At 37.2% G+C, this 23,811-nt stretch overlaps 3 protein-coding genes across 7 annotated transcripts in view; 2 read left to right on the top strand and 1 right to left on the bottom strand.

Annotated features, from left to right (window-relative positions):
• cunh7orf57 (chromosome unknown C7orf57 homolog) overlaps positions 1–23,811 on the top strand; it is a 131,435-nt gene that overhangs the window by 22,569 nt on the left and 85,055 nt on the right. The gene's annotated exons all lie outside the window — the stretch shown is intronic.
• Positions 14,393–19,108, bottom strand: nr4a2b (nuclear receptor subfamily 4, group A, member 2b). Of its 3 annotated transcripts, none has more exons than XM_056266821.1 (8): positions 18,849–19,108; positions 18,452–18,522; positions 17,330–18,204; positions 16,572–16,701; positions 16,271–16,434; positions 15,885–16,087; positions 15,608–15,786; positions 14,393–15,517 (listed from the first exon to the last, which is right to left on the bottom strand). In XM_056266821.1, the coding sequence occupies exons 3-8, from the start codon at positions 18,200–18,202 to the stop codon at positions 15,282–15,284; spliced, it is 1,785 nt and encodes a 594-aa protein (XP_056122796.1). In that variant the 5' UTR covers positions 18,203–18,204; positions 18,452–18,522; positions 18,849–19,108; the 3' UTR covers positions 14,393–15,281. The 3 variants fall into 3 exon arrangements, with proteins under 3 accessions (XP_056122796.1, XP_056122795.1, XP_056122797.1); XM_056266820.1 differs by having other exon boundaries at positions 18,442–18,522; positions 18,849–19,106; XM_056266822.1 differs by having other exon boundaries at positions 17,330–18,187; positions 18,442–18,522; positions 18,849–19,105.
• Positions 20,311–23,811, top strand: part of gpd2 (glycerol-3-phosphate dehydrogenase 2 (mitochondrial)) — a 36,492-nt gene continuing 32,991 nt past the window's right edge. The window contains exons 1-3 of one of the 2 annotated variants that reach the window (XM_056266817.1): positions 20,311–20,468; positions 21,591–21,695; positions 22,919–22,927. In XM_056266817.1, coding sequence (XP_056122792.1) covers positions 21,597–21,695; positions 22,919–22,927 — 108 coding nt within the window. In that variant the 5' untranslated portion in view covers positions 20,311–20,468; positions 21,591–21,596. The remainder of the gene's footprint in view (positions 20,469–21,590; positions 21,696–22,918; positions 22,928–23,811) is intronic. The other variant, XM_056266818.1, reaches the window with a different exon arrangement.

The following is a 23,811-nucleotide window of genomic DNA, read 5'->3' as shown; positions in this document are numbered from 1 at the left end:
ACACCTGTGCTGAATATCTTAATGAGCTGGATCAGGTGTGTTCGGTCAGGGCTGGAGCTGAACTTTGCAGGAAGGTAGATCTCCAGGAACAGGATTGGGCAATATGTAAATAAGAGCATCTTTTCTTAGGACATATGGCTATCAAAATATTAAAATACAGTATGTGAGCACGGAATAGAGAAAACAAATATGTAGACCTAAAGTGCAGACATTAGGTAGGCATCATCTTTTCAAGCAGGTTTGAGCTTCCACTTTTTGTGCAGATTACATCATTTCACCAGTAGGTGGCGACATAAGACTATCTTCATGAGTGAATGTTCGAATCATTAATTCAAAGGATATTCGTCCAAAACACTGATTCATTCAGGAACGAAACAGGTAGGCCTTCTGTGCTGCTCATAGACATACCTTGGACACCTAACTCTTTGACTTCAATATTTTAGTTTGCCCAACAAAAACAAAAACAAAAAAAACACAAACACAAACACACAATGTAACTGGTAGTAGCCTAATTTGTCTTAAATGTAAGTTACTGAATATTAATTTGTTTATTGAACTGGTATAAAAGCAACACGCTTGGTTGGTTTGATGGTTTGATCATCTGAGGCCTCGTGGAATCAAAGCATTCTCCTTTTCGGAACAATATAAAATGACATACCTTTATAACTACTTAACCGGCTATAAGCAAGCTCAATTGTTCAAACGGAAAAGTTTTGTGTAGGCTTTCAAAACACTCGCTCGTCTTCGAGGGGACATTTCTCTGAACCCGCCGCGAGCGCCACATGAAAAATCTGAGGTTAAATAAAATGATTTTGTTTTCTGCTCCAGACTAGGCTACACCTTTTCCAAAATAATGTATACATTTAAAATGTAACATTCCCATCGGTAATTTAAACGTAGTCTTTGTAAAAATATATATATATTAAAACATTAAATGTGCAAAAAAAACAACTAAGTGAAGCCGTTGTGTGTCGATTTCCCCCCCTCCAAACCAAGATGGTCAATGGTCAGTCAGAAATGCCAAGTGCTCCGGAATATCCACCCATTTCTTCTATCCTAGGAGACTCTTGTAGGTAAAAAAAATATTGCAGCATCTAGCAATATCTAATGAGTCATATCACAGTTAAATTTTCCAAGTTTTGATTTTAGATTGGGAGAAAAATCTGATTATCATCTATCCAATACTTGACCTCATGCATCAATGGCTATATTTCAGCTACAATTCATACTTTTTGAAAATACTTAATCTACAGTAATTTTTTGTAATTTTTTTTTACTGTAAATACATGTATTTGTATTATTTAATTATTAGAAAAGTAATGTGATTACATAATGTATGTTACTTGTAAGGCATTACTTTGTTAGAACAAAAAGTAATCTGATTACGTAATGCATGTTGCTTGTAATGCGTTTCTTTACTCGTAACATAAAAAAGTAATCTGATTATGTAATGCACATTACTTGTAATTAATAACTTTACTTCTCATTCCAGATGAGATTGAAAAAAACTTATCGCCAGGTTTTCTCAGAGGAGGGCTATGCTAGAAATGTGTCCATCTCTAACATAATCAGAATTATCAGCTAATAAGGGTAAACTGACATACTCTGGTACACTGGAGGGAGCATCTGAGTGGTTTCCACTGTTGTACCTTGACAGGCTGTAGAAATTTCTGATGGAATCACGTCCTCATGTTCTGATATCAGAGATACGCGAAGTTCAACTTGTATGAAGTTCAATTGCCTTTGCAATATTTCACATTTATGTTTTTTGTATATACTTTATAGTTTTCACACGATTATATAATTTTATCAATTAGTTTGTTAAATACACACATATCTGTTTGATTATTGTATTATGTTTAAGTATATCTTCAGGTTAAGCCATAAACGCATGCTGTCCATTCAAGAGGACATCTGAAAAAATGAAAATTGAAAATCTGAAAATTCTAATTTTGTTTTTCATTCCCTAAGAGCAATAAAAACACATATGAAAAAAAAAATCCTGACTGAGGTTATCATAATTCATGCATGAAAGGGTTAATTGAGTTTTATTTTATGTGTTTTGGAATATTGTAGAAATTGTTTTATTAGATAAATAGTTATACTCTCTTGCAAATAAGAGTCATCAAAGTTTTGGTCCATATAGAAAAGAAAGACTGTATTTGAAGTGCATGGGTATATCTTATATATATATATATATACACGATAGACATGAACTAAAAGCCACAAGTGTATGATTTAGATTTTTGCCATGTTGTAAATGTCTCACCAAATTGAAAAATGTAGTATCATGTTTTTCCAGCGACATCATACTACAAATGGGTTCCTGTATACAAACAGTGTTGAACAGTGACTGATGGTTTATGTCATGTTGAAGCTGCATGCTATCTTCATTAAATGATATATGATCATTTTTGAGCACAAATTAATAGGCTTTATGAGCACTGAGCTGCAAAATGATGACAATGATGCCAGTTTACCATTTAGATTGATCTGGTGTGTCTTCATATGTGTCAGTAATGAATCCAATCGATCATGTTCAATGAATCTTTTACAAATCAAAAGAATTGATGACCTTTCGGTAAGAGCTCAATCACCATTTGCAGAGTGCTTTGTCGTTGTTGGGTTTTTTTTGCACAGAAGACAGACAAAGTGCATTTTGGATTGCTGGATGTCTCCATTCAAAGCTAAGAAGTTTATGCCTTTAGTTCTGTACTTTCCCTGCCAGAAATGCTTATAATATGCACGTAATGCATCATTTCAAGAAGTTAATGCCCTATAACAGTGTTGCTCTGTTTTGTGTGTTTCTCTAGGCTGAATCGGGTCATATTGTTCGTAATCTGAGCGTCGCTTACTGAATACTGATGGAGGAAGAATAATGACCTAATACAGCACAGGTAAACAGAGGGCCTGATTCCCAGTGGTCCATGTCTTATTGGAGAGACAGTGTGAAACTGTGTTTGCTCTAGTTCTGTGAGACTTTCCATTACAATGAAGCAGGATGAGGCACAGTTCAGCATAAATACAAGAATGACAGGTGTGTGTATGAAATGAATCTATTTTACATAGCTTATAGAACACATCTACCAGGATTTTTCATTTTTGTATCCCCATTTTTGAGTTTTGATGTTTGAAGTCTGGATCTTTACCCTTTCAGTCCTACTGGTCAAAAGTGTGAAATAATTAAGTCACCAGGGCTGCATTTATTTGATCAAAATATATAATTGATACAATTTGAAATATAATTGTTTCTATTTTATTATATTTTAAAATGTATTTTATTCCTGTGATGGCAAAGCTGATTTTTCTACACCATTACTCCAAGTCTTCGGTGTCACATGATCTTTCAGTCTTAGTATTCATTGATGAATAATTTTTTTATTTGAAATAGAAATCTTTTGTAACAACACAAAAGTCTTTAATGCATCCTTGCAGAATAAAAGTGTTAATTTATTTTCATTCTTACCTCAAGAATGTTAGTGTTTCATGGTTTCCACCAAAATATTAAAAGTAAAAACTGTTTTCAAAATTAATAATAACAATAAATATTTCTTGAGCAACAAATCAGCATATTATTAGAACGATTTCTGAAGGATCATGTGACACTGAAGACTGTAATTGCTGCTAAAAAAATCAGCTTTGCCATCAGAGGAAACATTAGAAATTAGTTATTTTAAATTGTAATAACATTTCACAATAAAACAGTTTTTATTTTTTTATCAAGTAAATGCAGCCTTGGTGAGTTTCTTTTAAAAACATTAACAAAATATCAAGTATGTCTATAACTTTTGACCGGTACATTCATCACTGTTCTTTATAGTTGTTCATTTTCCAACATTACAGTAGTCTGAATTTCTTTTAATGAAACAAAATGAAAAAGTGAATCAGTGTTATCTTGATGACGCACAAACCAAAAGGTGTTTTGATGGAGAATATAACTTTTTAGAAACGTTTTAGTTTCTAGTTTTCTTCAAATTTCTTCATGTTTGTAACTTCCTGCTAAATAAAAATCCGATTTTTTGATAGATGAAATTATGCAAAGAGATTATTTAACTGGAAAATCTGACAAATAATTGCCTTAAATCAAATAATCAATAAATCATCCATGGCAGGGAGAGATAAAACAGCTGTAAAAGGAACGCAGATGTCAAAGAAGATGTGAAAGGGTAGATGTAGGTTATTGAGGCTATATACAGGTCCTTCTCAAAAAATTAGCATATTGTGATAAAGTTCATTATTTTCCATAATGTAATGATAAAAATTAAACTTTCATATATTTTAGATTCATTGCACACCAACTGAAATATTTCAGGTCTTTTATTGTTTTAATACTGATGATTTTGGCATACAGCTCATGAAAACCCAAAATTCCTATCTCAAACAATTAGCATATCATGAAAAGGGTCTCTAAACGAGCTATTAACCTAATCATCTGAATCAACTAATTAACTCTAAACAACTGCAAAAGATTCCTGAGGCTTTTAAAAACTCCCAGCCTGTTTTATTACTCAAAACCGCAATCATGGGTAAGACTGCCGACCTGACTGCTGTCCAGAAGGCCATCATTGACACCCTCAAGCAAGAGGATAAGACAGAAAGAAATTTCTGAACAAATAGGCTGTTCCCAGAGTGCTGTATCAAGGCACCTCAGTGGGAAGTCTGTGGGAAGGAAAAAGTGTGGCAAAAAACGCTGCACAACGAGAAGAGGTGACCGGACCCTGAGGAAGATTGTGGAGAAGGACCGATTCCAGACCTTGGGGGACCTGCGGAAGCAGTGGACTGAGTCTGGAGTAGAAACATCCAGAGCCACCGTGCACAGGCGTGTGCAGGAAATGGGCTACAGGTGCCGCATTCTCCAGGTCAAGCCACTTTTGAACCAGAAACAGCGGCAGAAGCGCCTGACCTGGGCTACAGAGAAGCAGCACTGGACTGTTGCTCAGTTTTGCATGTCATTCGGAAATCAAGGTGCCAGAGTCTGGAGGAAGACTGGGGAGAAGGAAATGCCAAAATGCCTGAAGTCCAGTGTCAAGTACCCACAGTCAGTGATGGTCTGGGGTGCCATGTCAGCTGCTGGTGTTGGTGCACTGTGTTTTATCAAGGGCAGGGTCAATGCAGCTAGCTATCTGGAGATTTTGGAGCACTTCATGCTTCCATCTGCTGAAAAGCTTTATGGAGATGAAGATTTCATTTTTCAGCACGACCTGGCACCTGCTCAAAGTGCCAAAACCACTGGTAAATGGTTTACTGACCATGGTATTACTGTGCTCAATTGGCCTGCCAACTCTCCTGACCTGAACCCCATAGAGAATCTGTGGGATATTGTGAAGAGAAAGTTGAGAGACGCAAGACCCAACACTCTGGATGAGCTTAAGGCCGCTATCGAAGCATCCTGGGCCTCCATAACACCTCAGCAGTGCCACAGGCTGATTGCCTCCATGCCACGCCACATTGAAGCAGTGATTTCTGCAAAAGGATTCCCGACCAAGTATTGACTATTGAGTGCATAACTGAACAATTATTTGAAGGTTGACTTTTTTTTTTTTGTATTAAAAACACTTCTTTTATTGGTCGGATGAAATATGCTAATTTTTTAAAACAGGAATTTGGGGTTTTCATGAGCTGTATGCCAAAATCATCAGTATTAAAAGAATAAAAGACCTGAAATATTTCAGTTGGTGTGCAATGAATCTAAAATATGTGAAAGTTTAATTTTTATAATTACATTATGGAAAATAATGAACTTTATCACAATATGCTAATTTTTTTAGAAGGACCTGTATGTCCGCCCACTTCACCTTTTACCTAGTATTTCTTAACTTCAGCTATACCTTGTTCGTCAGAAGGACTGTCATTAGAAAGGTTATTAAATATGGGCGTCACTTGGAAAACTAGGCTTTTGGTTAATAAAAATTCAAATTACTCTAATAATAAATAAACATGAAGTGTATTGGTCTGGAGTAAAGTTGCCTATTTGCACATATTTATGTTGCCTAATGTGCATGTCTGTTACTTAACAATGTTGGTTTAGCTAATGATAGTTTGTTTCTTAAATATTTTTTCAGTATAGTATTTACATACGCTACTTTACTCAGCCTAATAGCCTATTGCATTTTGATTGCTCTAGATGAGATACCTTCATTGACTCACATCATTAAAGATGCAATTTAGATAATTAGCAGAACCCTCTGGTGGAAGCTAATTGAATGGTTTAATGGCCAGGCAGGTGTGGATGTATAGTCTCTGTGGGTATTCTGTGTCCTCATGGCCAGGAACAGAATCCCACTGTGCTCTTACAAGGTCCATCTGTGCTGGACAATGATTCCAATATTAAGGTGTATTGATACCGAAAACATTCATAGCATAGCAATCTACATAAGAACAAATTGTAATGGATGGAGACGGCATATAGTTTGGGCATATAGAATCTTATCTGTAAACATTATTAATAAAGTCTTTTTAGATGCACTTATTTGAATGGTTTGTAGAGCCACAAACTCTGCCTTCGGGGCTGAATTAGAGGCAATAGCAAAAGTTTTTTATTGACAAACACTTTGATTTCACACAGTGAATTTTGTTATCTCATTGTTCACCTCCAGGTGGGATTCAAATGTCCCATGAGATTGAATACACTGGATCGTAGTCCTAGGTGAACTGATGAGTGAAAGCACAAAACACCAGGATGTCGATGTCCCTTGTGAAAAAGAGTGCTTAATTGTATTGAATGTCCACTTGTACTTCATCTTAAAATTATTTGCTTTTAAATGCTATACCTGCAGATAATATATAGGCCTATTGAGGAAATAAAAGGCCACTTAATGTTGGCATGTGACACGGATGTTGCAATGGTCTTTTCTTTCCCTATTATTGTGACGTATTTATAAGTGAAACAGCTTCCTGAACAAGAAAAAATGTAGGGTGGAACTTGATTTTGTCCATCGGGAATTGCTTGGATGGTTGTATTGCTGTTGCTGTGATCTAATGTGAGTGACAGGTTGTCCCGCCCTTGCACAAGTAAAGGTGTCGCTGCAAGAGCGAGGGGGAAGCTATTTCGATGAAAAGATTATGAGGGCACATGAATAAAAAAAAAAAAAGATGTGCGTGAATAAATCATGTATAATAGATTTATTAGAATAAAATATCATTTTGATTTTATGGTGACTTTAAAGGTACAGTATTTAACTTCTGTCGCTCTAGACGAGGTTAATAAACAAAACTGCATGTGTCTTGTGGAAGAACATTGTAGCCGGAGCTACTTCTCTCTCTTTATGTAGTAGTAGTATAGTATATGACGGGTCACGCAGGTACGCAGTGGTTCTCGTCCCACCCGGTCTAAAATAGTCTGAATATACACAATTATTATAGGCGTACCGTTGTGATTGAGGATAAGACAAAAACTTGGGTTGGAAGATGGATTCATGATGTACTCGCTCATTATGTTAATTTTGAACAAAAAAAGTTAGTGTACCTTTAAGTGTACTTGTACACATTCATAACTTTGTTTATCAACACACTTAAAGGGTTAGTCCACCCAAAATCGAAAAATCTGTCATTAATTACTCATCCTCGTGTCGTTCCAAACCCGTAAGATCTTCGTTCATTTTCGGAACACAAATGAAGATCTTTTTGATGAATTCCGAGAGCTTTCTGACGTTATTACCACTTTCAAGGACCAGAAAGGTAGTAAAGACTTTGTTAAAATAGTCTTTATATGACTACAGTGGTTCAACCTTAATGTTATGAAGTGACGATAATTATTTTTGTGGGCAAAAAAACTAAAATAATGACTTTATTCAACAATTTCTTCTCTTCCGTGTCAGTCTCTGACACTGTTCATGTGTGAGCACCACGACTCATGCATCAGCACATGTAAATCACTTGATTATAATTTTAAGTGTAGTGTGTTTTTATTTGATATTATTTTAAATAAAAATTGCCACCTAATCATGACAATTTTTTAATTACAAATATATCTAAATACATGACATACAAGTTCAAAAGAAAGTACATTAAAGTACATTTTAGTTTACCATAAATGCTTGTCAGTATATTTGGCAGTTTAACCCTATTTCAAAGACAATAGAAGTAATTATGAAATATTAAGATTTACTATTAAAAATCCCCTATTTAAGTGGGACTCTTAAGTTGTAATACATAGTAATAATAAACTATAATATATTTTCAATTATTGCAAATTTTATACGATTAAGTGTCTGAAAACGTTATTTCCATAAGTATAAGTAGATGCTAAAGTGTACTTTTCCACAAGTGGTCTCATTTTCTGCACTGATAATTTCCTCTTTAATCAAAAACTCATTTAGTAAGTTTTTTAGTTGTGCCACATCAAACAAATGAGCTTTTCGAGATGTTGATTTATAATTGTTTTGACTTTGCATTGATTTTAAAGCATTACAGAAAACTCTTCTCTGTACAACATTTTGCCGGTTTAGATAGTGTTTATTCCTTATTTTGATGTCCACTTCATATTTCATGTGCTCAGCTGTCAATATAAGCCCTGCAAGGAAGTGCACAGACCCACCCCCGTCCTGCTCCTATCAGTCACAGATAGACTCTTAGTATGTGCTCTTCTAGCAATCCTCTGCGTGAGTTCTGATAAGGGTCTTACTGCTTTGTAGCTGAATCAATACTGACATCAAAAGCCCCAAAGTTCACAGAATTAATTCCTGTGGTTAAGTGCCTTCACACACCTCAGACCTGTCTGTACAAAATTAGTGCGTCTCATGTTAGACAACGTGTGATGTTAAGTTATTGAAAAACTATATTTAGATGCCGTAATACCCTCTGCTGTGTTTAGGACAAGTGTCCTATTCATGTGGCAGCATCTATTTAAAAGGTTGTCAGTGGCATCATGGGAATGTAATCAACTTTGTTTAGATGACTGTGTTCATGTAAGTGTCTCTCTTTCTGTCTCTCCCTCTCAAGGGTCAACTGTTTATATGATGCGGTGAGACTGATCTACGGAAGATGACCTTATTACAGAACGTGACTACTTAAATTCCACTCACATTTCAAAGCTTGATTCCCCTCCATTTAATTTCTTTTAGAGTAATTAACGGCATCCACTCGGTCATATTTCATTTGAATGTATCCATGGTGATCGCACACTCACCAACCCCCATGACATAAACCAGAGGATGGATATCTGTATATGATGGAGGAGGTGGAGTTTAGGTGGAGGGAAGATCCTTCAGTCAGATGATGGGGAGGTTGGTGGTGGGGTAAAGTGTTGATGTACAATTCCATTCAAATGGCAGATTAATGGGTGAAGAAGTGTGTGGTCATCCTACCAAGAAGATAAGAGAAATCTGCAGAGAGGCAGGGAGACAATACATAGAGAAATGTTTGCACTCCCTTATTTTAAATGGATATTTCCTTCATAAATGAAAATTATGTCATCATTGACATTCTAAACCTCTATATAGAACCTTAAAGGATTCTTTCAGGCGCGTCATAGAACCTTTTCGGGGTTTCCATCATTGGATCATATTTTAATTTTTTTAATGTTTTAGCTCATTGTTAGTTTATGTTAGCTCAGGTCCATTAAATAATGTTAACAGACGTTCGATTTTTAATAATGTATTAGTAGGCTAAATGTTGAAATTAACATTATGAATAAATGCTTTTTAAAATGTTTTAGTTCATGTCAACTAATGAGGTTAATAAATGGAACCTTATTGCAAAGTTTCAGCAGATTGGTTATCAGATTTAGAAAGTTGTTTCAACAATTTTTAAAACCATTAGACCATAAATCACAAAAAACTCTTTTAAATTAACTAAATTCGTCATGTGGTTTTACATAAGACCGCAGCTCAATTATCTATGAACAACATAATAGTTATGGAAGACAACCCGACCCTTGAGTGTTTTAAGCCTCTTCTTCTCAGTAAGTCGCTTTCAGCATTAAATTCAGCTTTTATTTCTGCTTAATTATCGATCATTCATACAGGGGTTAGTTTAACTGCTTGCTCATAGAAAATGATTGAAAAACAAAATATTGTTATAAATTGCATTTTATTGTTTTTATTATAATATGCTCTACTATCTTGTCCATAAGGATATGATTTGTGAATAAATGAATTCCAAATTGCATAAAATATCTCTAATTGCGAATGATTCATTTGCTTTAATCAATGAAATGTTCAATTTCTCTATCAGAATTCTGAAGGGAGGAGGGAACGAGGATGTTGGCCTGGAGTCCCTTTCCTCAAATAATAGCAGCCCTCTGCCGTTCAATCTTTCCAGACATTTAAATTAAAGGTCACATGCAAATGACTATCTGTAAAGGCATGGCACTCACAGTATTGTGGAAAACACGAAAATTCAGCTATGAGAATGAAACAATGTTAAGGTGTTTGCAAATATGCCGTTTCCTCTTACTGTAATTGCTCCGGACATTTAATATAGCTGATTTCTCTCTGATTTAGACTAATGCGGTATGTGTGTATGGGATTATTAAGTGTAATTCACAGCTTTGATAGAGATTTGACCCACTTTAACTATGTACTAACATTTAAATTAATCATTTGTTTTCACATTGTACTTATATTTTTTAAAATGCCTGCATGTAATTACAGCTGTAATTAATTTAATGTATTACATGTATAATTACACTGTTGACCCGTCCCTTACCCCTTAACCCACCCTCAAACCCAACCACCACCAAACCTGTCCATAACATTACCCGTATCCCACCTCAATAGCAGCAAAAGTGTTTTGGGTTGCACTTTATTTTACAGTACGTGTCTTATAGTGTACTTGCCTAAGAAAGTGCTGGTCAATATAAGGTAACTACTACATGGGTTAAGGTTAGGTTTAGGGGCAGGTTCAGGGTTATTACCTATACCTAGTTAAAGAAACCATAATATAAAGTGTACCTGAGATTTTTTTTATAATTTTCTTTCAGCACTAAAAGTATTACAGTTTACCTTGCAACTGACAGTTATAGGCATATAGAAAGCCTGTTCACATCTTTGATTATTTATCAATTTCTACATGTTCGTTTTTTTCTGTTCTAAATATTTTTACTAGTTTTATTTACATATTTCAGTTTTCAACACAGAGAGGTGTCAATCAAATTTTAGTGGTCTGCTGTAGCTTTTAATCAGAAAAAAACTCTTAACGCTATTAATTATAGATGAATTATTAATAAAGGCTGCATGAAACACATAACTGAACATATATCAGTGTGCTGGTCTGGGCTCAGAGCAAATGGCATGTCCCTCGGTCCTGCTTTGATTCCAGACTGGCCATCTGCATGTTTAGACCACAGAGGATCCTCTGAGAGATCTATTCACTGTGGTCCTGCATTAGATTGTGCACATTTTGTAACACTGTTTTGGACATTGTGTCCTTAAAGTCACCATGAAATCAAAATGGACAATTCCCATTTTGGTTACATTTTATTTGAAGGTTTTCTTGTTACAGTGTAGTTATACATTTAAGTGCTGAGTAATATTAATTAACTACTTGTATAGGGTTTGGATTAGGATTAGAGTTTGGTTTAGGTTAGTTGCATCATGTAATAATGCATAAATTGCTGTTATTACTATAGTAAGTGCATGTCAAGTCACCTTCATTTATATAGCACTTTTAACAATATAGATTGTTTCAAAGCAGCTTTACAGTGATAATAGGAAATGAAAGTAACAAAGATAGTTTTGGCCGTTGCAAAGATAGTTATTAACTCAGGGGCCGCTTACACAACACCGTTCTAGCAGAGAACCCTTAATGCGCTCCGGCCCGCTCATCCGCACAACAACAGTGTCTGGCGGCTCGAGAACGCAAACCTTGAAATAGGTTCCAAGGTGCAAGCGTTGATGTAATGTGTAACAATGTAAGATAACGTGTAACCCCTATTTTAATGTTGCTATGTTTATTATAAATGATTTATCCCATTTCATAAATGCATGTGCCCTCGTTATCTTTAATCAAAATAACTTCCCCTCCCTCTTGCAGTGACATCTCTTCTCTGATGATGCGTTTACTGGCATGTGGGCGGGACAACCTGTCACTCGCATGACATCACAGCAATGTCAAACCACAACCATCCAATCAGTTTGAAAAAATCAAGTCCCGCCCTACATTTTTGGGAAGAAAAGACTATCACAACTTTATTTAACTGCTGACTTTAGAGCTACGTATGTTCTTCTGGAAAATATCAAGGTGATAAAAACAAATCTCAGTATTTTCAGCACAAACTTACACAATATTTGGCTTAACAAGGACATAAGTGAAGAAACTGGAAGTGTGGTGTGTTTTGTGGTGTATGTTTATATTACTTTCTTACATTTTTCAGAAAGATTGCTGCAAATTTTATGGCAAATTGAGAAAGATTGTGCGGTTCTCTTTTAATCATATCCACACACATGTTAAGTATCAACATGACAAATCTTGGTGCATGGCTTCACTCAGGTCTTCTTACGCCACACACACACAAACACACACACACACACACACACACAGACACACACACACACAGGCTGGATTCAGAGGAGGGACTGTAAACCCCTCCTTTCAGACCAGCTCCCATAGGAACATTTTTGCCAGTCCTTCACCCTCATAATTATAATAAATGTGACATTTCTCAGATAATATTGATTTCTTTATTTTAACATTTCACAGTCAGTGATGGTCCAAAGCATTGAGAAACAGGATGTCTATTGATCTGGGGCTCATGAATCCCTTTCGTGTATGTGATCATTTTTATAAGGCCTTTCTACAAAATATAAATCAATATTTTATATTCCCATCCTCAAAGAGGTGGGGGTACGGGGGGCGATATCACTGGACAGAGACCTGACACCTGGAGAGAAACGCCTAAGCTGCAGGAATGTTTAATGATTGAGACTTGGAATATGTTAATGTGTTCATTACCAAACATTTGAACTGTTATTGCATTTGAACCATGGGATTATTCGGTGACACTTTATTTTCCAGTGTCCTTGTATAGAAATGTTACATGTAATGACAAGATTATGCATAATTACATGCAACTAACCCTAAACCAAACCCTAATCCTATAGTAAGTACATATAGTTATATTACACAGTCCTTAAATGCATTTTTACACTGTAATACGGACACCCTTTAAAGTGTAACTGGTTATTCTTACGATCTTTTTTTTTTTTTTGGAGCTATTACATCTCAGAATTACATTAGTGGAGAAAAATTCTAAAATGTTGATTGCATTCAAAACATCTGATGCTAGAGATACATTGTCACTAGAAAATCTGATTAAACTGTTTTTCAGCTATCTTCACAATACATCTATAAATTAAACAGTAGACAAAACTATTGATTTGTTTCCATCCCATAATTAAATAATACTTTGTTCGGAGGGAAGAAATCTAATCTTGAAACAAATACTGTTAAAGGAATGGCCATCATTCATTTAACAAACTGAAATCTGGCCTGGGACATTTGCACTGGCTCACAATTAAATGAAAAATGTCTTCAAGACACATTTAATGGTTAAACTGAATGCCAAGACCAAACAGAACTAGCAAACATCTGTAATTAATTGAGTGATGTCATCTATATCTTTATCACCCACATAATGAGAGAGAGGGGAGAGAGAAAAGAGACTCCATTCACTTTATACTCTTTACCAAAAGAGACTCTGACAGTTGGTCCACTTCATATCTCTTTATCTCTGCTTTACTTCAGGTTAAAATCCATTTGCACATCTTTTGTGTAAAAGTATTGATTCTTCTGATCTGAATTTTTGTATATCCTTATCATGTTTGCGCATTAAACTGTCTTATTCTGGTGTTGCACAAAAAATCGTAACGATGTTAACGCGCTGACTACCTGTTTCCACTCTCATTTGAAATGATTCACAGGCTGTTGCATCCTGATTGTGTTTTGTTCTTTCCTCTGTTCAATATAGATATGACCTTTTAAAAAGTTCAGGCTACACTGAGAGACGGACCTGCCGTTATCCGCGTAATTTCATATATGCTACAGCACTTTTTTCACAAGGGGTTGCTTGCTCTACTACAAAATCTTCGTGATAATTTGGGGTATATCAGTTGGCTATTAGTGAAACTTGCAAATGAGTATTAATTAAGAAAATAATTCCGAGCAGATTTGGCCGCTGACTTCGAAATAATTTAAAAACGATCAGTCGTAAATTTAATTCTAGTCAATAACATTTTAAATGCGTTGTCCTTCTTAAATTATTAAGGTCATGAACGTTATTTGATTTGATGCCTTTTTTCCTTTGTCTTTGAAACATTAGGAGGCAATTTCATCCTAAAATTATTCGAAGCTGCCAATACAAATATCGTGTTTTTCGTTTTAGGAATTAACGAAATGGTGTAAGGCTGAAATAGCCTACTTCTCTAGAATAAAAAATCTTTCAAAAAAACATTCATAAGCAAATTCGAAAATTTTAATAGAACATATAGCCTACATCGAAAGTAATCTTATTGACAAAATGAGAGAAAATATATAATAGTTAGGTTTATTCAGCAATACACTATAGAGAAGCTTAACATAGAATGCAGTGCAAAATCCATAACATCATAGAAAACAATGATCTGAAATATATAAGCATAGTGTTAAGAATTTGAAACCAGTTGCACGTAAACCTCATGGACATTATTTCAATATGAAATTAATACAAAGTGCTGGAGAAATGTAATAGCTCAACGAATTCCATGCATACTGTCTGAACTGTAAAAAAGCGATTCATGTCTTAATAACAATATAATTCACTACTCAAAATCATAAACACAAAAACGTGCTATATATGTCTGTATTCACTCTGAAGTCTGAAATGTTGCAGAGTTTTAAAAATCCTCTTGTGCACTCAGTATACAATCTCTATACTATAATGCAGAATGACTTAGCTAGTGGTTAATAAAGTACCTTGTCGAAGTGATTTGATCTCTTAAATCATTCGGCTACATTTTGCATGACACGTGTAAAGTTATAAATGCTTTGCAGATAACATAAACAATATGACGCGTAACAATACAAATACATTTCCACCACGCGGCATTTTTTTCAGTATATAACTGAACACATTTTAAACAAGCATAAGAATAGTCCTTTTCTCGCAACAATATTTTATCCTCAATGTTTTGAATATCTGAATAATTTATATCCTCCGCGGTTATCTTGAACAGCTAGGACTGTCCCAGGCAGCCGTGCTCCGAACATTATAAAATAGGCTACCATCCGCCAGTTTCGTTTCTTCAAGTCCGACACATCGAGGAATCATCAAAGTTTTATGAACCTGTCGCAGTTCAGTCGAATCTTCAGAACGGCAGAGTATCATGAAAAAGCTTGTCAATGATCGCAGGCGTGGGAACCAAATCCTCCAGTTTCAAGTAAAAGATGCGCTGCAGTCCCTGCGTGCACAGCGCGCGCACCTCCGGCAGCTTCTCCAGCAGTTTCGACAATTCACCACTGCAGGACACCTGATCCTTCAGACAGTTTATTAGCTTGTTTTGAAGGTCTTCTGTTTTCTTGGGCTCTTTTAGTCCATGTCTCTCTACGAGGATAAAAAAACAACAACCCGTCAGAGGTCTGAAGCATGCTGTATATTCTGTGGATCACTTGGAAAAGGTCAGGCATGTCTTACCTGTTACTATGGTGAGAGCGGCTATGCAGGAGAAGGCAGAGACATCTATGCTCATGCTCTGAAGGTTAGAAGAAAACTCAACAATAGAGTCGATCCACTCCCCAAAGCCTCGCACACACTGCAACTTGTGTAAAACCACTCCATTGCAAAAAACAAGTTTGTCCTCTGCCAGGTTAGATCTGGGAAAAAAATGTCAAAGAGATTATTTGTCTTTCGAAAAGTATTCATAAACAAACAGCGAGTTATGTTAAAAATCATGTAGGCCTACAGTGCTTACCTGTAAGCCAGCCGCAGCACAAAAAGTTCAAGGAAGGCTGACTCGAAAAGCAGTTCCTGGTCGCATTTGGGAAGGTCAGTAAACCCGGGGATTTTTTCGGCCCATCCGCGAATGATGCTCATTGAAGCAGTGAGGAGATCGTAGAACTGCTGGATGTGCAGAGATTCATCTCCTCCACTGTGATACTCTGGACTCGTCTGAAACTAGGATTTAATACAATAAATGTAAAAAAAAAAAATCATTTAAAAACAGTTTATTAGCAAAGGCAACTCTTATAATGCGGTGCAAATTAAACTCGCTCACATTTTACCATTGTATTATTATCAGTTCTGATATTGTTAGTTGAATTTTAAATAATTGCATGCGTTAAAGCTTATTGTGCTCACTTTAGAGTAGTCCAGCCGGGCCATAGAGGGGTTGGAGTCTATATGCGCTCTCACTAGGGCGTTCAGGAGATTGACGGGTGTCATAGAGACAGGGATGTCCTGCGGGCTTTTAGGTTTGGAGGGGAGGCGACCTCTTCGACCTTTTAAACTGGCTGTTCTCACAACTGTAAAAAAAATATTGGTTATAAACACTGCACCACAATATGAAACATCTCTGTGATAATAACAGGCTCAACTTTAATGTAATCATGCGTTTCACCTACAAAATGAGATGTACGACAGAAAAAGTGCTTGACATTACCTTCCTTTACCATCCCTACGACCAGGCACTTTTGAAAACGGCAATACTGGCATCGATTTCGCCGCCTTTTATCCACAGGACAGTTTTTGTTTGCCAGACAGACGTATTTGGCGTTTTTCTGCACAGTGCGCTAGAAAGGAACAGCACATGTATTCGGCGTATTAATTGCATGTAAATCTACTCAATTCGCATGGCAACAACTTGAACTGCAATCACAGTGTGGAGTTACAATAGAATAGGACACTCAAACCATGCACTCCAACCCAAAGCTGCGTAATACATTCAAGGGCCGGACAAAGCAGACATTCGGTAAATACAGATCCGTGGGCAGCCATAATTTGGGGTCCCCCGACGCTCTCTCCGCGACCCCTCTTGTCGGATTAGCGAGATTATTCTATCACGGTGGTGACATAAAGAGCTGTCTTAATGTCACCGCTGGGAGTTCCGTTACGCTCGGTTAGGCGCGATTCGACTCTCAGCGCAAACCAATTTAATTCTAGACGAAAGTAATGGTGGCGGAGATGAACGGAGGTGTCCCTAGGTGCATATTGGGTCAAATTAATACAACTGAGATAAATACTGTAGACCCAGTTTTAAACAATGCCTCTCCTCGTTCAAATCTCTAGTTGGGCTGGCAACTATAAGGCTATAGGTTCAGACCCTACAAATGTATCCATGAACTATACAATAATTTACCCTTGCGCAAGTATGTCTCTAATTGGTTCAAAGACTTGTAGTAATTAGTGATAAACTTGTACCTTGAAGAATCCTTTGCACCCCTCGCATGTGCGCACCCCGTAGTGCTGGCAGGCGGCGTTGTCCCCGCACACAGCGCACAAACCCTCGCTGGACGGAGATCCTCTTGCCTGGGGTGAGGCCACCGGGCTTTCCAGTAAGGGATGTCCGACGTTAAGCGAATGGGGTAAACCCACAGCGTGCTGTTTCCTCGGAGGTCCCGCTAAAGCAAAACTGTCCAGCGCGCGATGCGCACCCTGGGTGTCCGGGCCCATGGACACATGCAGAGACCCATCGAAGCGCATCTGGCAGCTTGACATCGGCGTGTCAGCAGGAGACTGCTTGAACGAGAACAACCGAGACATCGCGTTTTTCCTCTGCTGGTCTATCATGTGTGAAGTCGCAAGGTAGTTCTGATGAAAGCTGTGAAGGGACCCGCTGTCTTCCCACGTGTGGTGTGGAGGCGCGGGGAAACTGGGCGATTGGGAGATGTTTGGGGAGGATGGTTTATAGTAAATAGGTCCGGTATGTGGTATGCTCTCCTCAGCCTGGTGCGGTTGATGATGATGATGATGATGGTGATGCTGCTGCTGATGGTAGCTGTGTGCGGGTATCTCCTCCACCTTGATGGACAGCTGATCCCCAGAGTGGGACATTTGGTAGAGGCAGGGAGGCTTCACGTCGTAGCTGGAACTGTAGGTGTCCACAAAGGTGCTGAAACTGGGGAGCGAGGAAGTGACAGCTATCTCTGCGTTAGTCAGGTCCATGCTAAACTTGACAAACTCCGGTGTTAAGAAGTCGCAGTTGTACTCTCCCGTGGCGTTGTAGCTGTAACTCTGAGATGCAGGGCTGGCTCCTGGAGGTGATGTCCCATACTGAGCCTGGACGCAGGGCATGGCTGCAGTGTTAGAGAACTCAATTGTAATGGCTTTCTCTGGCAGGGTGCATGACATTTGTTCACATGTTTTATAGTTTAATACTAAACTAAAATAATATTAAAATAGAAAAATTGTATTCATTCCCACTGTTAACTTTATGCGTTGTGCGTAAGAGGTAGACATTGAAACACAATTTCCATCGGAAAGTATGCAAACTTTATGACATGCATGCATTTCCCTGGCCTGCTTCAGTTTACCTCCGCACACCTGCTACTTATATCTCTCGTGGAACAATCGCAGGTTGGTGTCAGAGCGTGTCTTTCCGTTCTTTTGCTTTTCTGTGAAAGAAATATTTTATCATGATTTTTTTTTCTTCTTCCAAGTATTAAGATCTATATATCTAACGCTTTAAGCATGACAGTGCGAGTAACTTTATATTTTTGTGAGATCAAGGCACATCAACTTTAAAACTAGATGAAAATCTACCTTAACTCTGCTGGCAATATTAAAATGATTGTTTTAAGGGGTAAAAACTAAAAAATGAATAGCTAAAGTTAAGAAACGGTCATGTATTTATAGTAGATGTATTGCTTTAAAATCTTGCCACAAATTCTGAAAAGCATTTTAAACAGTTTTATTGGTGGATCTATTCTCTGTTACATACCTCAAGTCACTAGAAGAGTTGCAAATGATGTATCCATGTAGCTGTTCCTGTTGATAGAAGTTCCGTTTGCATGTAGAGCCGATGCCTTTGCGCACCTTACTCCTTCGACTGCTCGTGAAGACTGGAGCCCGAGCGCAATGTGCCTTTGTTTATGAGAACTCTGAATGCCACAGCCCACGTGCTAAGAGGGAGTGACGTCAGGCGCGTCAACCCTTGACGCGCGCTGATCAGTGGACAGAGGGACTGTTCTTCAGCTCGCTCATTGCGCACTGCGCGCAATTCAATCCTCTGCGCGTTTGCATATGCGGGACTGTCTACTGGGTCAAATGAGATGAATTTCCAACACATTATTTCTTGCGCAAAATCATTTCCAAATATAGAAACCACCTACAAGATATCATATCTCACTGATTGAAAATCAATGAGGTGTTTTTTTGTTGTAGAATAATAATAGTATAGCCCACTATTTAGGGGAAGCGCCAGTCAGCATAAACATAAAGACTCTATCTTCCGTTTTATCGAATTCATGAAGGCATGCAGCGATTATTGCTGGCAAATGAAATGTTCTTCTTTTCAGCACACCTTTTTTTTTTTAAAGAAAACAACAAATTAAAAATTCAATAAAAAAAATAAAATGACTGAAAAGTTAATGAATTTAATCCAATATATAGTTGATGCGAGGAAAATCTATAAATGAGTCTTATTTGCTCATAAACAAAACGATAAAAATATATAACATAAATACAATATTTCGCATTATAACCCATTAAATCTGATTATCTCTTTGAATCTACGGATGCAGGACTATAAATAGTTCAAAATAGTGACGCCATATCTGTTTCTACCTGTATCATGCTTAGGGAAAGTTTCAATAGCTTAGGATGTGTTTCATCTGATTCCGTTGCTCTGTCTGAGCGGTGAAGGGTTTCCATTGTGAGAAGGGAATCCCGCTGTAACAGAGGCAACTTTGTTTGGACTGAAGCGAGCTGCGTCATCGCTACGTCAGCAGCTTCCAACTCCGTGACGCCTGATGCGGTCGCGCTGAACTTTTTTAGGCTGAAAGTCTCACCTGTGCAACTGACACGATAAAAAAAAAAGCCTTGTGAAGAACCCTCTGAAAAAAATAATTCGAAAACATTCCAAAATGCACGCAGTCCTAAATACAGTGCCTCAGTTTAGCTATTAATTATACATTACATAATACAGAAAGTAATAGCTGTAGGCTACACATAATGTTATAACAATACACGTGCAATACAATGTAAATTATTGTGTTGTTAAATTCTACTGTTTAACTGGGAGATAAACAGTAGAATACTGGGAGTTAAACGGTGTCTTGGGTGTGTTTGGGCACCGTCCCTCTTTCTTTAAAGATGGTCAAACGCCTTTCTATTCCAAGTGCGTCTACAATTAGATGCCTGTAAACGCCTTCCTAAATTTGATTGGACGAGAGCTTTGAATCCTCTAAACTGATTTGTCCATCCACCTGTCTGTCAAATACTTCCTGTCATTGTACTTCCTGGATTCCTGAATCAGAAACATTGTAACATCACAGTTGATACCTTCACTGTCCATGATTTTCCTTTTTAGAAATCATCATCATCACCGTCGCCAAAATCAGTAAGTAAAAACCAGGGGTCTCGCCATACTTTTTACTGTATTATTTGACGTCGATCGTTAGTCTATTCTTGGATGCGTGCGAGCCACCCACTGTTGCTCGATTCTTAGTGTGTCAATTAATTTGCAGTACACAATGCTTTTCCACAAGTAAAATTAATAGCTGTAGGCTTTGCTTTATGTTATCGATTATCGTACTATGAATTTGCAATGAATTCGATCGGTGATGATTTGACTCGATGTCAGTATAGGTTCATGTGATGGACTGCATAGATTACATGAGTCTGTATTCATCACTGCTGACTTTAAAATAAAATATGTGTTCTGTTGTTCTGTTCTATTGTTTCTAATAAAATGAAAATTATTTAATGAAGGGTTTTAAACATTGAACTTAATTTTGAATGTGGCCAGAATCAGTCTAAATGTTCACAGTCAAGCCTACTCTCATATTTGGTTCTCGTACACGAACTGGTGATATAATAACTTGTGAGATCCCTCTCAGACATTGTGGCTCCTCTCTCTCTCCCTTGCTCATGGTTGGCCATAAACAGGCCATGCGGGACAGGCGTGAATTCAAACAGTGTAGTAAAAAATGACTCATTCACTTCCTCTAGTATCATGTAGTGATATGACTTGCATCCCTACCCGGAGCATCAGGTCGAGATATTATAGGTTTACTTTGACCTTCAGCAGAACCTGTCAGTTCTTCATACAGTAGTCGTTTACACAAACTGAACTTGGACAGTTGACAGTTGTGAGTTTGACACAAACACCAGGGAGGTTCTGAGCAACTGTTACAGGTTTTGTTTTACATCATGTCAAGGTCAGTGAATGTGACCGGGAAGTCAGTGCTTGTTTTTCTTGTCTTTTTAGTTTCTCAATATGACTGACTTATATAATGTATATGCCCCCTCATTACCAGAATTGCAGGTTTATGTTTATTTGCACTCTCTCTTATATTTTCTATTATATAATTGCTCTTTTAAGTTAATTAAGTTTCATTACAAGAAACCAGAAAGGAGGCAGATAGATACTGTAGACCCAATATTGGACGAATAAAAAGATATTATGTTTTCTGGATGTTTCAAAAAGCATTTATTCATCAATCTTCTAAATCTGTTTCAGGGATCAATGGCTTTCAGGAAGGCAGTGAAAGGAACCCTAATAGGGGGCGGAGCCTTAGCAACAGCCTTCAGCCTATCACAGTTCTTTGAATACAGGAAGAATCAGGTATATATTTACAGTAAATGGCACCAATGTTGTCGCTTCGAGTCTGTCTTATTCAGTCTGAATGTAAAGTTAAATTGGCCAATTCTTTTGACAAATACCAAGAATTTTGTTTTCACATTTCACATCCATACAGTGACTCCTACAGGTTATAGTGCAGAATACACAGAGCACAGCTGTTCACACCCATCTGTACCGCAGCATGTCTTGTCCTGACACAGGAATGCTCTCTCTGTGTGTTTACACAACCTTAAAGATACAGCTTAGTCATCTCACATAGGACAGTACAACTCAGGCCTTGTATTTTGTACCAATTTATATCAATTTGTAACCATTCCCTAATTATAATTCATGAAGGCTTATTTATGTTTTCATGCGGTCAACAACCTCATGGAGCAGATTTCATGAATGTGTGTGACAAATCTTATTAAGATTAAACCTAGCACATCCAGATACATTTACAAATCTCATTTGTACCTTTAGGTATTGCCTTAGGTCTCCAAACTCCAAACCCTACCGTATTAAAATCAGGTTTTGTTTGCTAAAGGGAGATTACACTTGAACAGTGATACACACATTGTTTAAAGGATCTCTCTTGAATATGTAATCATGAACAATCTGATCCCCATTCACGCCATCAGGGAGTGTGTCACACACCATGTTCTGTCTGTATTTAAACTAGTAAGAACCCCAGGGGTGTCGTCTGTTTAGACGCTATACCAAATAACGGAAGGTCAAGTAGATTAAGATAATCAACAAGGCTTTCTGAAACAAATGAAGAAAAAAAAAGACAGACTCTTGAAGAGCAATGGGAGTCCTGATTTTCTCTCTCATCATTTATTTAAATCTTCCCAAACCCATTTTGTCCATTATCTTGCATCTCAACTGTTCCAATCCCAATGAAACTCCAGGGAGCGAGAGAATTATGCACTTTCAAGGACGTGGTTGCCATGGAGATTGTTACTACAAGATTAATTTGGTAAAAAAATAATAATAAAAAAACAGTTATTGAAGATCTTGAGTTTAGATATTTTTCTTAACTGTCAAATTTACTGATATGATTTCTCAGATGTCACCAACATGAACGACTTTATTAGCAGTCAATCAGATCACCTTCTTCACGTCTCATTTGCATCCCATGTTAAGCGTTTCACTGACACAAACTTTTGTTCTGATGTTTCTCCATTTATTTATGTTTATTTGTCCCTCGTGTCATCTCAATGCAGCCTAAATGGGTAAGCAAAAGTCAAAAGAGAAAGAACGAATCTTCTTTCAAAAATTGCTTGCAATCATGCATGTGGCAGATGCTAATCTTTGGGATTGTGATGTTAATTTGTTGAGTGTGTGTGTGTGTGTGTGTGTGTGTTTGTCTGCTCTATGGCAAGGGCACTGTTACACTCTTGCTGAAGTATCACTCTGCGGTGGCCGATTGCGTATTTGCATGAAATTCTCTGTTTCCGCCATGCACTTGTCCTGATTGCAGGACAGCCTCTCTTAATAGTGTGCGGATGTTTTAAATATGTCAGTCCTTGGAAATAGACACTAATTACTGAATCTTGTTTTTACATGCTATTACTGTCTAAATTGCAAATGTCTGCGCTCATTTGGTCATTTGCAAGTCAAATGGACCCTACGGGCTTTTGGGGGCAGATTGATGTAATCATTTAGGCCAAATGCTAAAGAAAAAAATGAATAAAACGTTTCATCATGGCTAAAACACTCGACACCTAGCTTTACCCGGGCTTGTTTTTTCTGTATTTGTATTTTACGTCTGAGACTTTTTTTTGGCGTTCATGTGACTGATAGATTAGCAGCTGTTCATTCACAATTTCATACAGTCAGTTTCCCTGTTTGACTTTACTAAAACACTTTTAGTTTGGGGACCAATTCCCACTATTAACTAGTTGCTTATTAGCATTCATATTACTAGCGTATTGGCTGTTTATTAGTACTTAAAGCACACATTAATGCTTTATTCTGCATGATCATATTCTACATATTCATATCCCCTAAAGGGATAGTTCACTAAAAAAACTAAAATTCTGTCATTATTTACTTACCCTCTAGTTATTCCAAACCTGTATTATTATTTTTTCTTCTGCTGAACACAAAAGAACAT

This window comes from Rhinichthys klamathensis, unplaced genomic scaffold, assembly GCF_029890125.1.
Source record: "Rhinichthys klamathensis goyatoka isolate OS25496 unplaced genomic scaffold, OSU_Roscu_1.1 h1tg000254l_1, whole genome shotgun sequence".
In the NCBI taxonomy this organism is placed as follows: Eukaryota; Metazoa; Chordata; class Actinopteri; order Cypriniformes; family Leuciscidae; genus Rhinichthys; species Rhinichthys klamathensis.
The sequence above is the reverse complement of the archived record's forward strand: the minus strand, read 5'-3'. Positions and strand labels throughout refer to the sequence as shown.